Raw genomic sequence first — 16,688 nt, forward strand, 5'->3', positions numbered from 1 at the left:
GGTGTGGTTCAGCTGTCATGGAAGCACGGATGAGGTCCGGGAAGATTCCTTTTCTTTGAATGGTCAGGGAGCCCTTCCCAGAGGAGAGAATACTTGACAGGTAAATTCCGGGAGTTTCTTAGAATCCGTCTTGGGCAGAGACCTGGTAGGTCCTGGAAATGCGAGTCATGTGGAAGAGCCTGGGGCTCAGGAAGGGAATGGTGGAGGACAGCAGATAGGTGAAGGACCCGGATGTGATGCTGAGAAGTTAGGCCACTGGAATGTAGATCAAACATTAACTGGGCATCTTGTTCAAATGCAGATTCTGACTAGCAGTTCTGGGGTAGGACATGAGAGTCTGGATTTTTAGCATGCTCTCAGGGGGATGCAATGGACCATACTCTGAGAGCAAGAGTGAAGGCGCTTAGCCATCACTGAGGACTTTACATAAGGGAATAATTATAATCTCTTCAATTTGTAAACCTGGAAATACTAAAAAGTGTAAGTATAGTGTCTAATTTAATTTATACAATGTCCTTGTAAAATGTGATTCATATCCCATAATTTTTTCTTTATTAAACTTTTTTTTTTTCTTTGCGGTACGCGGGCCTCTCACTGCTGCGGCCTCTCACTGCTGCAGCCTCTCCCGTTGCAGAGCACAGGCTCTGGACGCGCAGACTCAGCGGCCATGGCTCATGGGCCCAGCCGCTCCGCGGCATGTGGGATCTTCCCAGACAGGGGCACGAACCCGTGTCCCCTGCATCAGCAGGTGGATTCCCAGCCACTGCGCCACCAGGGAAGCCCCATATCCCATAATTTTTGCAGGAGGATCCTGGAGTACAGGGAAGTCAAATAACCAGGGTTTTGTTACTGGAAAGGGGCTCAGAAACCTGAGACAACTCCTCATTTTATAAGCACAATCATCTGTCATCTCTGAGGTCCTTCTAGATCTGGAAGCCCATGTTTCTGTGATTTGACTACGCTGGTCATAGTTACACTGTTCCCTCAAGACGAAGGTTGGGCGAAAGTCTTCACCCCATTCTGGGACGTCCCATGCTTGCCTCCCTCTCGGCTAAACTCTGGGAGAGGGTGTAGGATTGGATTTCTGGGTTACAGACGTGGAGATGTGTGATGGGGGTGATGTACTTGAATTTGTGAACACCTTTGATTAGAAGATCCCAGGTTTTAGGCTTTCTGTCTTCCACTCATTTTCTTTGTAACCTGAACCAAATAGGTTCAGTGTAATGCATGTCACCTTCTTCATCTGTAAGAATAGGGCCAGCAGCACCCATCCCACCTACCTCACTATATGGTTAGAGCATCAGATTGGCAGGTCTTCCCACGTGTATTGTGCACCTACCATGTGCCAGATGCTGTGCCAGGCACTGCGGATGTAGAACAGGACGGACGCAGCCCTGAACCCCATGGAGCTCCCATGGCTGAGAAGACTGGCATGGAAGACACATGTTAAATAGGTCCAAACGTACAGCGTGCAGCCAGGAAGCATGGGGTGATGGGAGCTTATAACGGGGCTCAGACGTGAGGTCTTGGATGGCTTCTTGGAGGAAGTGGTCTTTCAGCAGAGAACTGAACAATGGACAAGAATAAGCAAGGTGAGGAGAAGGGAGCCTGGCTGGATAAGAGCCCCGAGGCAGGAGGGGGTTGGCTGGCTCCAGGAAATGAGAAAGGGTGAGGTGTTGGAAGCAGACACAGCACACAGGGTACAGGCAAGTTAGGGCAGATCCTATAGGACTTGTTAAAGATTGGGAACTTTATTCTAAGGTTTCAGTTATTCTGAGGTTTCCATAATAAGCCATTGAAAGGTTTTAATCAAGGGGGTGACGTGAACTTTTCAACATAATGAGATGATCCTGGCTTGTTTGGAGAGTGACTGGGGCAGGAGTGATTTCGAACCAAACCAGTCAGTGAGCTTCTGCCTCGTCCAGGCATGAGATAAGCGCAGCCCCAGTAGGGATCTTACAGCGGAGGTGGCGAGACGGGGACAGATGGGGGAGGGAAAGGTGACAGGCTCAGAGATGGATTGGATTTGGGAGTGATGGGGAGGACGCAGAACAGGATGACGTGCAGGTTTCCAGCTAGAAACATCTCAGTGAATGGCGGCAGAGTGTATGAGAATCGGGAGCAGAGGGAGAGAGAGCAGGTTTCGGCTGGTGGTTGGTCATTACTTCAGTGTGGACGTGTCCCAGTATAGGTGCCAGTGAGCTCTCCAAGCCATGACCTTGAGCTGGGGGTGGGCTGTGGATGCCTCCTGAAGCTGGCGATGTTGATTTGGGACCTGCATATTCCCAGGTGTGGTAGTTCACGTCAGAGGCAGGGAGGTGGTATCCAGAGAGGGGGGGTGAGATGAGTATAGAGCCAGGACAGAGCCCAGAGGTGCTCTGCTGTCACTGAGTCCAAGCTCGTACCACTCACCACATGACAGGCCACTGCATCGAGAGACGAGTTGTCAGGGCGAGGAGTAGTGACTTTATTTGGGAAGCCAGAAGACCAAGAAGGTGGTGGACTAGTGTACCAAAGAACCATCTTGCCTGAGTTAGAATTCAGGCTTCTTTTCTACTAAAAGTTGGAGGCGTGTGGCTCGTTGTTGCAAACGTCTTGGTGGGGGGATCCTTTGTTCTTGCAGCTGTCTGCGAAGGTCAGGTCAGGATGTTGCTGTAAACTTCCAACAAGACAGATGTTATTCTCTGTTCTGCAACGTTTTATCTTTATATGAATGGAAAAGTGTTATACCTTTAAAGGTCAGAGCCTTGAGGATGGACCATCCTGTCTATTTCAGGCTGTAAGCAAGATTCTTAACTTGTAGCAAAAGCAATAGAATACAAAGGTGGAAGTAAAAGAAACAGATCCAATATGGAGTCAGATTTGTTCTTCCCTGTTACACTGCCATGTGGTCATCAGGTTGGGGAGACAGCAAGTGAGGTAACAGATGCAGAATAGCTTTAAAAATTAAAGCAGGATGTTATTGTTGGACAGGACTGGATTTACTAAATATGAATAATAATGCACATCGTTGACAACTACTGCTGCACTTGGATAGGAGAGATGATACTTAATGTTCCCAAATCTGCAAGACTATTTCCTCAAAGTTCTTTTTGCCCCTCTGAAAAGAAAGCCCACCAGGAGGGATTTATTCTTATCAGGTCATGCTGCAGTAATTTCATTTTCAAATCATTAACAGGAAGGCATCCTCATCCGATCATTCTTGATACAAAACCCTATCTTAGAAGCCTGACACCCTCTCCTCAACTCTCCTGAGAGCTTTTTGGATTTCATTTGAGACCCTCAGCTTTAAATAAAACACCAATATAAGCCTGGATTCTTCGTGAACCTCTTTTGATATCTCTCCCATCAGCTGAATTCATTTTTTTGCCTCCTGTTCTGGCATTTGGTTATAGATTGTTCCGGGAATTTCATTGCTAACTTACATGATGTGAGCAGATAAAGGGGAGCTGAACTCATTATCTAATTTACTTTGAAGCTAAATTCTAGATGGTATTTAAGGGGAGGGAAAGAGCAGCCTGTGATGAGTGAGAACAGTCTTCAGTGCCGAAATTAAATGAATTTTCATAGGAAAGTATTGTTCCCCGAACTCTTCCTGTGCATGGGAGTGAGGATGGGGCACAGGTTATTGCTTTCCATCAAATGAATCCAGTCAAAAGCAGACATTCTGCAGGAGTCTAGCCTGCCAGACTCCTGTTCAAAGGTAGTTCGCTGCTTTGAATTCCATCAAGCTTCTGGTACAGTAACAGGAAAGTCTATTGTGATCACTTTACATGAAAAGAGGCCCTTTCAAGGTGATACCTTTCCTTGTCATAGAGTGTGTCAGAGGGGATTTTTATTTCTTGACAGTTTTTTACCAGGACACCTAAAAAGGAGAAATTTGCATTGGAATACCCTAATTTGAATTTGGGATTCAGAAAGCATTTGATCTTCGATCCTCCCGAAGGACCCTCCAGCTGAGGGCAGGCTGCTGGGGCAGCGTGTTCAGCAGCATCGACTCTGGACCAGGCCACCTAGGTCTCTCTAAGCTCTGGCCTTGCCCTCATCAGCTGTGTGAGTTTAGGCAGGTCATTTCACCTATTCATACTTGACCTTTCTTATCTGTGTAATAGCAGTGAAATTCAGTAGGGGCTTTTTGTATGGTTTAAATAAGTGAGTGTACGTTAAGTGCGTAGAAGAGTGTCTGAAATCCACTCACTACGTTAACTTGAGCGGGTATCACCTCCACCCTGGGCAGCTGATTGGATTGTATCGTAAGTAGTATGAGTGGCCCTTCACTGACCATTGCTAGGCTCTGTGCTTTGTGTGCATGTATCTCCTTTAGCTTTTCTTACAATAATTCCTCGAAGCAGATACTACTATTTTATCCATATCACAGAGATAAAAGCCCATGGGCACAAAGCTGGTAAATAGCAGGGCTGAGATTCAAACCCAGGTCTGTGTGGCTCCAGATCCCAGCAGGGTAGTCCCATAGCTCAGTCTGCACCTATACTGGGACATGTGCAGACATGCTGTGGGCACTGGAATTTGGAATTTTTCCTTCTTCTTACAGTGCTACCTTCTATCAATTTCCTTCTTTATTACAGTCTCCACTCCTTGCTTCTCTAGCTCCATGAACCCCCCAAAACCTATATGTGTGTGTTGAAGGAGGGATAAAGGAGTCAGGGCTTCAGGGCAGAGTGGCGGGAGCCCCGTTTCCAGGTAGTGGAAAGAAGTTTGGCCCGGAAATGAGGAGATCTAAGTCTTGGTCCTCTGTCTGCTACTGACGAGCAGGAAAACCCTAGTAAAGTCACAGAATTTTTCTGGGCCTTATCTGTGAGTTGAGGGTTGGAAGGTGTCTGACATCTTGTGGTTCTAGGCAGCCTTCTGGATTTCTGACCTCTGGGAGCTATCTTGGTGGCAGTGAGAATGGTGGTGGTAAGGTGGTGGTGGTGATCATGGTGGTGGAAGGGGAGATGGAGCTGGTGAGGATGGCATCCATGGTGCCAGAGATGGTAATGGTGGAGGTCATGGTCATGGCGGTGGAGATGGGAGATGATCAGAGAGGTGCTGGTAAGTCACAACTAACAATAAGCCCTTATCTGGTACCAGGCATTGTACTTAGCACTTTATGTCCATGATCTCATCTCATCATCCCAGCAGCTGTTGTAATCTGTTTTTTTGGATTGTTTGTTTTCTTTTCTTTCTTTTTTTTTTTTTTTTGCGGTACGTGGGCCTCTCACTGTTGTGGCCTCTCCCATTGCAGAGCACAGGCTCCGGACGCGCAGGCTCAGTGGCCATGGCTCACGGGCCCAGCCACTCCATGGCATGTGGGGTCTTCCCGGACCGGGGCACGAACTCTTGTCCCCTGCATCGGCAGGCGGGCTCCCAACCACTGCGCCACCAGGGAAGCCCTAATCTCCATTTTTGCATATAAGAAGCCTGAGCTTTAGAGATAAAGTCTGAGCATCCCATGGTGGGCAGAGTTGCCTAGGTCAGGGGGAGACAAAGGTGCTGGTGCTAGGATGTATGTCACTGGAAAATGTGTCATAGGCATAGAGTGGGAGGGGAGTTGATCTGGGAAGTTAAACATCTTCATGTTCTTCTCTCCCCAAACCCTCTCCCTCTACAACCAAGTTCTTCCCGGGTGGATTTAGGGTCATAACTGCAGGAGTTCATTCTCCTGAGGCCACATAGTATATAACAGAGAAATAGTCTCCCACCGCCTTGACCAGTTGCTCTTCTGGGTGATTCCTCTTCATTTCTCTATGAGTTTCGCCCTTTGGTTCAGACCCCAACCCTTATGCTTTGGGTTTGGGGGCTGCAGCTCTCTGATAAAGACTTGTAGCATCTTCATGGGGGACTGTGATTTAGGGGATCTCTGAAGTGAGTATTTTGGGGCCAGTGAATGTCCTCCAACATGTGTCTTTGGTAACTGTGTCTTTTCTATGTCCTGTTTCACCCGTTGATCCTCCCCTATGCTGTGTACCCCATGAGGCCATCTTGGAGAGAAACAGGAGAAGAAACAGGTTTATAGCTCAGAGAATACAGGGCTGGGATAGTAGTGCATGGACTGGGAGGCTAAAGCTGCTGGTGTCTGAAGGCATTTGTCAGACCCAGGACTCCTAACCCCTGTCTGGACCTCCTTCTTGGACCTGCGGGTTCTGGCCATGCTTGAATGAAAGGTGATTCCTTCTTTCAAGTCCCACTCTCTCCTCTTTTCCTCAGGATCGGGATGGCAGTCATGTAGGCACTGGGTCCTGTGTCAGTAGGCTCAGTGTACTGAGCCCTCTGGAGGGGGAAGCTGGCTTCAAATGGATCCTATATACATGAGGTGAATGCAAGTGAAATGCTCTCTGGATATCCAGCCCCTCACCTGACCTCCAACACCCCTTCTCCCTCCTGCAGATGTTTATTGAGCAATTACTATGTAAAGATGTTCTGTTACATGCTGAGGATATGACAGTGAAGATGGACCCTCCTGACCTCATGGAGGTTATGGTCTAGTTTACACGACAGTGTTCTAATGACAGGGGCGCAGGAGGTAAAGGTGCTGGTGATCTCATAGCAGGGAACCTGATAGAGCCTTGTGGAGACAAGGAAGGCTTCCTGGAGGCGGTGACACTTTGTGGACACTTGTAGAATAAGAGCTGGGCCCAGCGCGGCAGTGGCGTGAGAGGAGGAGAGAGCAAGGGACAGAGAAAGAAGAGCAGAGGACGACGAAGCTGTGGTTCAGGCCGAGTGGCCAAGTGGTCAGCACGTGTGGGGCCTGGGGGCCGGCAAGGACAGAGGGGACGGCTGCTCGCCCCGCCCGGGCCTGCCTCAGTCACAAGCACCCAGTGCTGCTTCTCCCAGGGTCCCAGTCCCACGACACAGAGGGGCCTTCAGCAGGAACCGGGACCCACAGGCGCGCTGGCGCCTCTCCGTGCTCCCGAAATGCCCGTGTTGCCTCTGCTGCGTGGGCTTGGCTGAGCCCTGCTTCATCCAAGAGCTGCTTGGTTTCGTTGGGCTCCGGGGGGAGGTCGTGACCAGTGCAGACACTGTAAGACTGGGAGGCCCTATATGTGGACTCCTGGGCTGTGTGAATTTGGGCACCTCTTCCCGCTTCTCTGAGGCTTCTGCTGGCCCACCGGTAGACTCATCTCTGAGATGTTTTTTTTTTTTTTTTTTTTCAGTGCTTGCATTCTGGGGTTTTAATTCTCTACCATTTTCAGGGAGCTAAATTCTCTTAGAAACTGCAGCCTTTCAGCCATGAAGCAGTGTTTATAAGTGGCACGGCCATCACCGGGGTTGGCGTGAGTTGATCCCTGGAGAGGATGGCCCTGTCATCACACGGTCTGTCGCTTCCCCCGCAGGCTTGGAGGGCACCACAGTCCCCGTTACCACCACCCACACCTGGGCTGTGCGTTACTAGGGAAGAAGCATTCGGCTTCACTTGTCTGCTGAGACATAGCTACAGGCTTTTGTAGCTACCCCAGACGCAGGGACATCACTGTCCGCTGATTCAGAACAGACTGTATAGAAAGCCACACAGCTACATACTGTTGAGATCCACATAGAAAAATATTTATTTAACAGTTTTCAGTTGACCATTGATCATGCATTCATAAAGGAAAAGGAATAGAGGCACTAAACCACAATGACGACCCTAACTGCTGCTTACTTTGAGTGCAGGGGGGTGTCCTACAGCTCCCAGACGGGAGGGCTTGATTTAGAAATATATGTATTGTTGTAGTGATTTATAATTTTTCTTCTTGTACTGAAGTTTATAGAGCAGAATGGGATGGATGTCATGCTCTTAGCCAATTGCAGGCCACCTGGAATCTGGGTCTCTGGTGGATGGAGCCACACTGGGGGGACCGTCCTTTCCTGGGCTCCGTCAAATAGCTGGGGCGGGGATGGGACATCAGACCATCTGTCCTCATGGACCAGAAGCAGCCATCTGTGGCCTTTACATCCTTTTAAAGCTGTGACCTGCACCCTTCTCTGAAAACCAAATCCCAACAGCCCTGCTACCTTCTCCTAAAGAATATTTCTCAATAGGGAAGAGAACAAGGGGGCAGATCAGAGTTTTAAATGAAGGTCCCTAAGCGGATGGGGTTATGGAAAAAGGGACCACACGGTGTCTAGGCAAGCCCTGGCAGGGTCAGAGGACATAGGACATGGAGTGGCTCTCAGCCGGGGGAGAACGTCCAGTGCACAGCCATCACCTGTGTTCCTCACACCCCATCTGTGCTGCTTCCAAAGCCCCTCACTTTCACTGGCAAACTTAGCAATAATGAGTGGTGGCCATCCTTCTAGGAAGCCACCTGTTAGCCATTAAGGAGCGTGCCTGCGGCTGATCCAGCCACGGTCTCAAAGCCATCCAAGAAAAAAAAGGGAAGTGGTGTGTGCTGGCCACGTAAGCAAGATTGGATATGGCTTGGTTATGGTGACCCTGGGAAAAGATGGAGGGAGAAAGGGGGAAAGAAACAGTGCAGAGAAAGGAGAGGCGCCATTGCTTTCCTTACTGGAGACACATGTAAAGAAAAGGGGGGAAAAGACAGGAGACGGGAGCAGGGAGAGGAAAGGGGGAAGGAAGAGGGGAGAGGGAGAGGAGAAGAGAGGGAGAGGAGAAGAGAGGGAGAGGAGAAGAGAGGGAGAGGAGAAGAGAGGGAGGAGAGGAGAAGAGAGGGAGAGGAGAAGAGAGGGAGAGGAGAAGAGAGGGAGGAGAGGAGAAGAGAGGGAGGAGAGGAGAAGAGAGGGAGGGCTGCCCTCAGAAATGCGAGGAGCCAGCGGGGGCAGTTTCAGAGTTACTGTCAGAGCAGTAGTACACTCCTTCGAATGTGATGCTTCAAAGGCAAGCCCGTGACAGGGTGTGGTGTGCTGATGAGGCCACACCAATGCCCACCGATCCGGGCTCCACCTCCATCTGTGCTTCTCTTAGACCAGCGGTTCTCAAATTTGAGTATCAGCACCAACCAGTGGCCTTGTGAACCCCAGGGGTCCCACCCGCAAGTCTCTGATGCAGCGGGTCTGGGTTGTGCATTTCTCCCACGTTCCCAGATAGTACTGATGCTGCTGTTCCGCGAACCCCCGCTTTGAGAACCGCTGTCTCAGAGGTGAGAGACTAAACCAAGGTTTGCGCTGATTTGGGCTCCTCGGGTCGAAGTCAGCGCGTGAGTCAGCGTCTCAGCTGGCTGGCAAGAGCAGGTTGGCAAACACGACGACGGAACTCAAGAAAGCGCTAAAACCTTGATTGGATGCATTTGCCTCTTCCTGGCTCTTCATTCAACCAACCGTATGTTTACTTCCCACCGGCAACTGTGATTCTAAACGTCCGTTGACAAGCAGGTGTGCTGCACACTGCTATACGCAAGTTAATTTGTTGCCCACAAACTGATGCAGTGCTTTCTCGCTGGCCTCCATTCCCACCAGCTCCACCCAGCCCTTTGTTCGGGCCACACTGAGCCTTGCAGCTCTCAGAAAGGAGCGGCCCTTGCATTCCTCCATCCCCTGTTCGTGCTGTGTCTCGGCCTGGCTGCCATTTTCCAGGCAAACTAACTCTTACTCTCCTTTAATTTTCTTTTAAAGATTTTTTTTTTGATGTGGACCATTTTTAAAGTCTTTATTGAATTTGTTACAATATCGCTGCTATTTTGTTTCGGTTTTTTTAGCCCCGAGGCATGTGGGGAGTCTTAGCTCCCTGACCAGGGATCGAACCCGCACCCGCTGCATTAGAAGGTGAAGTCTTAACCACTGGACCGCCAGGGAAGTCCCCCTCCTTTAATTTTCGGAGTGTTCGCACCTGTGGGAAGGTCAGCCAGCCCTGCTCATTGCTGCCGTAATGTTCTGTACAGATTGCTGTCATGGCCCTTTGCAAAGAGTCACCAGGCTGTGGCTGCCTCAGCCTTCTCAGCGTTTTATCATCAGTGCCTTGGACGGGGGCTCTAACTCCTGCTCACCGCGGTTGGGGTTAGAGAGAAATTGGAATACTGGGGCCGGAAGAGGTGGAGAGCTCTGCCAATCACTGAAATCCTAAATCGAGGCTTCCGTGATTCAGTGAAACGGGACTCTGACAGCTGGAAAAGTAAATCTCTGTGATTTCTTTAAAAGCAAACAAAATAACTTCACTTGAGGAAGGATCAAATATCCAGATCTTTTCTGCTTAGCACGAGCTAAATATTCTTTTGTAGCAGGTGCTTATGTAAGGTAGATGGATGGGCAGACGGATGGACCGATAGACAGACGCAGATAGGCGAATGGATGGACGGACAGATTGGGTGGATAAATGGTGTCCTTAAGACTTGTTCATCAGGTCATGACCTGGAATCATATTTTGTTTTCCAAACATTCTTCAGCTCCTCTGGGAGAACTTCAGCTTCCTCTGAGGGGAATATGTGTGCTCCAGAGCTTTGTCATGTGCTTGTTCTTGAGGGACCTGGTTCTAAAACGGAATCCAGTGTCTCGAGGTGTCGTGCTGACTTTAGCTGGGGTCTGACATGGACCTGCCTCTCATTGAGTTCCATGCTGTGAATGGTTAGCCCTTGAGCCAAAAAGTGAAAGACAAAACCATCCCACTACCTTTAAAAATAATGAAAGGCTTTTTGGTCAATTTCGGGTAGAATCCAGCGTTCTGAGCAGTGGTCCTGCCCCCGTGACCTGTGAGATCTTGAGCAAATCACTTAGCCTCAGTTCTGACCCTCGTAGGACAAGGGAGTTCTCTTCCTGTTGTCCTGTTTTCTGAGGACTGTGAGTCATTTCTGGGGGACTCGCAAATAGTTACCTTCACTTTAAAGATTGGAGGGGAGAAAACAGAGCACGATGTCGGATGTGTGATGCCGCCACATCCCAGGCGGCATAGCTTAATGCACTTCTGAAGACTAAACCAAGCAGGCTGACTTGAATGCTGTTGAAATATCAGGCTTCAGTGCAGGACGCTGTTGGACATCTGCATTACTTCTGTTTTTTAAACAGTACTCTGCTGAGAATAAATCTGTGTCACTGCCTAATGGCTCTTGTCATTTTAGTGCAGTGATCAAGGAGGAAAAACGGAAATACTTTATGTGGAAAAACAGGCAAGGTGTGAAGGTATTTCTTAACCCAGAGTGCACGGCTGTGGGCAGTACAATACAGATCTATCAACAGTTTCACTTAAAACGGTTTACCTGCTTTACGTGACTGAGTTCAGTTCACTGATCTTCATTCAAGTTCACACTGAAGTCATTTACCTGCGGGCTACAGATTACACCACACAGACCAAAGCATTATAGATTTTTCCAAGTGTAATATACAAGTCCAAATTGATTGCAGCCCAACGTAAATTTAGTCAAATCTTTAATATGGTCTATTAAGGCGTGAATAAAACTTTAAAGCTTTGTCTCAGCTACAGAGTAGCTGGGACTGGAGCTGAACCAGTTGTGAAACAGCCAGAATAAAAAGTCACTGTTGGACATGGTATTTATTCTCAGCAATGTGTCATCTAAAATAATGAACTTTGTTTGCAAATGTAGAAATGAGCAATTCACTTGTTATTATAAAATGACAATTTTATAAGGGGGCTAGTTTGACTCCTGACACCACCGAGGCTAACCTCTGTTACATTGTCCATGGGCACACACCTCAGGCTGACCATTGACTGTACCTGGGCACCCAGTGCTCCATTTTCCTAGCACAGAATCATCTTTCAAAGCACAAGAGCAAAGATGGGGAAGTATATTCTAGCAGCCCTGGCAGGTATGTGGCACGATGTGTGTTATTCCAGAATGACTAGGCAAGGCTTAGAATGAGGAATGCAAAATAAAATTGTGTGTTTTCAGAATTACTTATGCTTTAAATACTTTGTAGTCCCTTATAGGGAAGGCTTTCTGTGAAAAGACTGGATAGACTTGGTCTACACGATAGCGGAGAATGTGTATTCAGAAATACGATCCAGCGTCAACCTTGGTTGCATTGTCAGAATCTTCGGAGGATAAATACAGGCTAGGTGGGAGATTCTGTGAGGGTTTCTTTGGTTTGGCAGGACTCTCTGGGTGTGTGGCTGGGAAGTGGGGAATGGGAGGGGAAGGAAAGTGGGAGCCTTGCTGCTTTGGGGGGCGTCTGTGAAGGGTTACTTTAACCTGTGGCGTAGCCACTAGCCAGAGGGGGCTAGTGTGTTGTAAAAGCCACACTGGGTTTCAAAGACTTAGTAAGAAAATATAAAACATCGCATGAATAGTTTGATTCGTTGCACATGGAAACCGGGGGTGAAATGATATCTGGGGCATATTGGATTAAAATCATTAAAATTGATTTCACCTATCTCTTTTTGAATGTGGTTGAGATTTTAAAATTACATGTGTGGCTTGTATTTCTAGTGGACAGTGCTGTTTCATACCTATTATGGTTATGGCTCATGTTTACTTTCTTGCTTGTGTTTTATGTTTCAAAGTGACAACGTGAGAGACAATATTGTCTTGGAGAAAAAAATATATATTTAGCTTTTGTGGATTTTGGAGTCCAGCAAGCATGTGTCTCGGCTACAGCTAGCCCTTGGGTAACTAACCTCTGAGCCTCAACTTCCTCATCTAGAAAATTAAGATAATAACAGTTTTGATCTGATAATAACAGTTTTGATCTCAGCAGGTTGTGGTGAGAAATGCATGGGAAATTAGCAGAGAGCACTTATCACTGAACTAACATAGGGAAAACGCAATCAGCAATCGGCATGGTTCTTTCTTACATCTCAGGACCCGTCCAGTGCCTCCTCTTTTAATCCCTGACGCTTTCAACTCAGTTCCTTGTTTCGCTTCTTCCCCAAATTTGTATTTTCTTTCATGTCTATCTATCTATTGACTTCTACACCCAGAAGGCTAACCTTGGCCTTCTTTTTCTCATCACTGAAAAAAAATCTCTCGTCTGGTTCCCCATCTTCTTACTTGTTCAGACTAAGGCACCTCCTACTTATTTACTTCAGCTGTTCAGAGCAAGAATTGTATCCTGGCTAAAACTATACACCAGCCACAAGCCTTCATCGGCCCTTGTCTGGATGCCTCCTGCCGGGGATGCTGGGTCTTGCCTTTTATGGAACTCTGTTTCTTTTGATGGGATGGTCAATCAAAGGACGAGTGACTCCAGGCAAAGGGGGTGTGGGTAATGGGAGAATAAGGGTCATGTAAACAAGAGATGAAGAGAACAGGACAGGAGAAGAACAATCGTGTAACTCCTCTCTTTGGCCCCACACTGCTGCCTTTTCTTTCTCCTTGCCTTGCTTCCGTCGGCTTTAGAAGCTGTGCTGTGTTCAACCATGGTGAGTACAAGGTGGTTCTCGCTGCCTTTCTAGATTCTTGCACCTGCATGCACGACCTCCCACGGCGAGCACGGCACACGTTTAAAACCCTGTGCTCAGTTTCCACATTCTAAGAAATAAGTCCTTAGAAGAAGATGATGGTTGTTACTTGTTCTCTGAAATTCAGTGGCAAAGGAGAGAAAAAGAAAACTTTGTGATGATATGTTGTGTTGCTGGGTGAGTTACCTGAGTCCTTCACAATTAACAAGACGAACCTTTCAGCCAGCACTACATGAGATGAAAAACAAGGAGAAATAACTTAAGAACACACTTGGAATAGCAGTGGTGGCTGGACACTGGACACACCCGTGCCTCTTAGAGTCCCCGATTTTCCTATGCAGGTTTTTTTTTTTTTTTGGTCATCAATCAGAACAAGGTTGGTTTTTGTTCCCATCTAGCAGCTGTAACTAGGTGCTTCAGCCTGTACTCTTAAGGTGATTTTTTTTTTTCTTTTGCCTTTCATCAGATCAATATGTTACTTTGCCTGTTTTATTTTTAGATTTACTGAGTGTTCTGAGGGTAGCAAAGGAAAGAAATAAGCAAATTGGTTTGTGTTTCAAGTGTGGGCTGAGGTTTGACCCGAGAAACCTGTCAAACCTGTTTGGAAATGTAACAGCGGAGCAGGTTTCAGGGGTCTTCTTTGCTGACAGCTGGGATTTTTGGAGGATTTGTTGTTGGGAGAACTGGGTGATTTCAGTGCCAGAGAACATAACTAGGGCCCCCTCTGCCACCCCAGGCAAGGGATGCTTAGGCGAGTGTGTGCGGGAGGGCCAACCCTGGATGGATAAACATGGCTGCTTTTCCTGGAGCATTTATTAATGAAATATTTACCATTGATCAGAGACAGGAGGGGTCGTTGCCAACCATCACTTACCTGTGGCTTCCTAGAGAATCAGAGGGTTTGAAAATGTGAGTGAATTTTTCTTCTTATGTAAATTTAGGAGAGGGAGGAAGAATTTCTGAAAATCCAAAACACAGCTCTAAGATATCAGCTCCCCACACAGAAACTTACATTCTGGTGTCTTGGGTCCCCAAGAGAAGACAGCAAATGCTCTGCAGATCCCTGCTCTTCCTTTTCTTATTTACTTTTTTGGTCACTGTGGATAAATACTCATGACATTTGTGGTATCAGTTGTCTATGGTGTACATAGCATCTTTTTCTCTGTAAGAGGTTGTAGAAAGAGCAGCGATTGCGTGATTCAGAATGCAAATATGTGGGCGTGCAGACATCTATCCATGCAGTCAACTTTTGATCCTCTGGGGGACCACTAAGGGGTGTCTTTTTAGAGCCTGATCTTTTCAGGGCTGCTGACGGTACAGCTTAGTGACACAAAGGCAGTGAGCCAGAGAGTTACTAGCTCAACTCGAAGTTTTATATTTTCCATGGTTTTTGGATAATTACCTTTTTTCCCCCATGAGGCTCAAATATATGACACATCTAAAAACACCTGTAAAGAAACAGAAGTGCTGCTGCAGATGCGAGCATTGTAACTACAGGTGTGCACGCCTACTGAATATATGTCCAAAACACACACTCAGTGACAGGCTACTCCTGATTTTTGCCTCCCCTGAAATTGAATGCAAAATTAGTGTCGCTAAATATACTTCTTTGTTATCAAAGGGCTGCCACTGCCCTTTGTCTTGAAAATAATCATTGGGTTGTCTCTAGACAAACATTCGTTAAAGTACAAATATTGTTTCATCTGATGTGGCTGTACTGTATCCATCTATTCCTTAAAGGCCAAAACCAGACTTATGGACCACATAAAAATGCTTTCTGGGTACACAAACAACAAAAACATTTTTTTAAATTAACAGGCAGCAACAGGTATAAATAAATTGTCTAAAGCATTTAATGGTCTTTAACACAGTCAACGCCCCTGGCCTTGAAACAGTGTTAAATTTGTTTTTTGGCTAGTGGCAAAAAAAAGCCATCAAGCAAGCCCAACTTGAAAATTTGGTACCATTTCCTGGCCAGTAAGCACAGAACTGAGGGGCTCAGTATTTTATGGGTATCTTTTTGTTGCTGGGCTTATGACTGTTTTTCTCTCTCTCTCTCCCCTCTCCTGCCTGCTCAGGGCTGATCGTTGTGACGCTGGCCGTGTGCTGGATGCCTAACCAGGTTCGGAGGATCATGGCTGCAGCCAAACCCAAGCACGACTGGACCAAGTCCTACTTCCAGGCGTACATGATCCTCCTCCCATTCTCGGACACCTTCTTCTACCTGAGCTCGGTCGTCAACCCACTGTTGTACAACGTGTCCTCGCAGCAGTTCCGCAGCGTGTTCGGGCAGGTGCTGCGCTGCCGGCTGACGCTGCCACATGCCAACCAGAAGCGCCTGCGCGCCCACGTGGCCTCCACCGTGGATAGCACCCGCTTAGCACGCCGCCCGCTCATCTTCCTGGCTTCCCGGCCCAATTCCTCTGCAAGGAGAACTAACAAGGTTTTCTTAAGCACTTTTCAGAGCGAGGCCAAGCCCGAATCTGAGCCTCAGCAGTTGAGTCGTGAGTCACCGGATCCCAACTCAGAGGTGAAACCTGCCAACCCTGCCACCGAAAATGGCTTCCAGGAGCATGAAGTGTGACTGTCTGTCAAGGAAGAAAGGGAAGCTGGAGCGCCAACGGGCCCTCCCCACACGAAAGCGACGGTTACCTTCATCCAGCAGTGACAAAACAAACTGTGCCCGCATCATCAGGGACAGGAGTGGAAGACAGGGGCCTGGGAAAAAAGCAGATGGCCACTTAACAGTGTCCCTTAAGGGCTAATGCTGCTGCCAACCTGGCCTCAACTCTGAAAGTTGGCCCATCTGTACCCATTCCTCCTCCTTCCTTCCATTAAGGACACACTGAAAATTCAGCCAAACTGAATGTATCCAGAGCTCACAAAGTTTTGTTTTTACACTGAGCGCTTTCATTATTTGCAAAGGAACTGAAAGAAAGAGAACACGGATTTCCCCCTCACCACCCAGACTCAAAGGACACCCAGAAAAACCTCAGGGGGCTGGGGGAGGGTGGGCCAGAAGAACAATGCAGGAGGGGCTGGTAGCTCCTTCAGCTTCAGCAGTGTGCCAAGAAGAGGCCTAATTCGAGGAGCAGGATGGTGCTGGGGAGCCCTGGCCGAACGGCCGGGGCAGAATTGCTCCTTTTCTTGGGCCGGGGCCCGTTGCAGAGAGGGGTGTTGCAGCAGCTGATGCACACTGAATTCAGTTTCCCTGGGGAGCAGAAGGATTGGTACCCAGCCGAGGCGATGAGGCAGGCGGCTGACGACGCGCATGACTTGCGGTACATGATTCCTGCAACACAGACCCAGAGGAGCGAGATTAACCAGCCTGCGCTGGCCAAAAGACGGCAACCCTCTGACCCCAAATCCCCACGGAGAGCACTTTCTTCCTTCTCCTACAGCC

General features: G+C 48.0%; 2 protein-coding genes across 2 annotated transcripts in view; one reads left to right on the forward strand and one right to left on the reverse strand.

Annotated features, from left to right (window-relative positions):
- GPR39 (G protein-coupled receptor 39) overlaps positions 1–15,869 on the forward strand; it is a gene marked incomplete at both ends in the record, with an annotated part of 238,954 nt that extends 223,085 nt beyond the window's left edge. Inside the window, one exon of the mRNA XM_079709833.1 lies at positions 15,364–15,869. Within this exon, the coding sequence (XP_079565959.1) occupies positions 15,364–15,869 (506 nt within the window). The remainder of the gene's footprint in view (positions 1–15,363) is intronic.
- A 472-nt stretch (positions 15,870–16,341) lies between these two features.
- LYPD1 (LY6/PLAUR domain containing 1) overlaps positions 16,342–16,688 on the reverse strand; it is a gene marked incomplete at both ends in the record, with an annotated part of 64,227 nt that continues 63,880 nt past the window's right edge. Inside the window, one exon of the mRNA XM_079710066.1 lies at positions 16,342–16,577. Within this exon, the coding sequence (XP_079566192.1) occupies positions 16,342–16,577 (236 nt within the window). The remainder of the gene's footprint in view (positions 16,578–16,688) is intronic.

Source organism: Hyperoodon ampullatus (assembly GCF_949752795.1).
Source record: "Hyperoodon ampullatus genome assembly, chromosome: 8".
In the NCBI taxonomy this organism is placed as follows: domain Eukaryota; kingdom Metazoa; phylum Chordata; class Mammalia; order Artiodactyla; family Ziphiidae; genus Hyperoodon; species Hyperoodon ampullatus.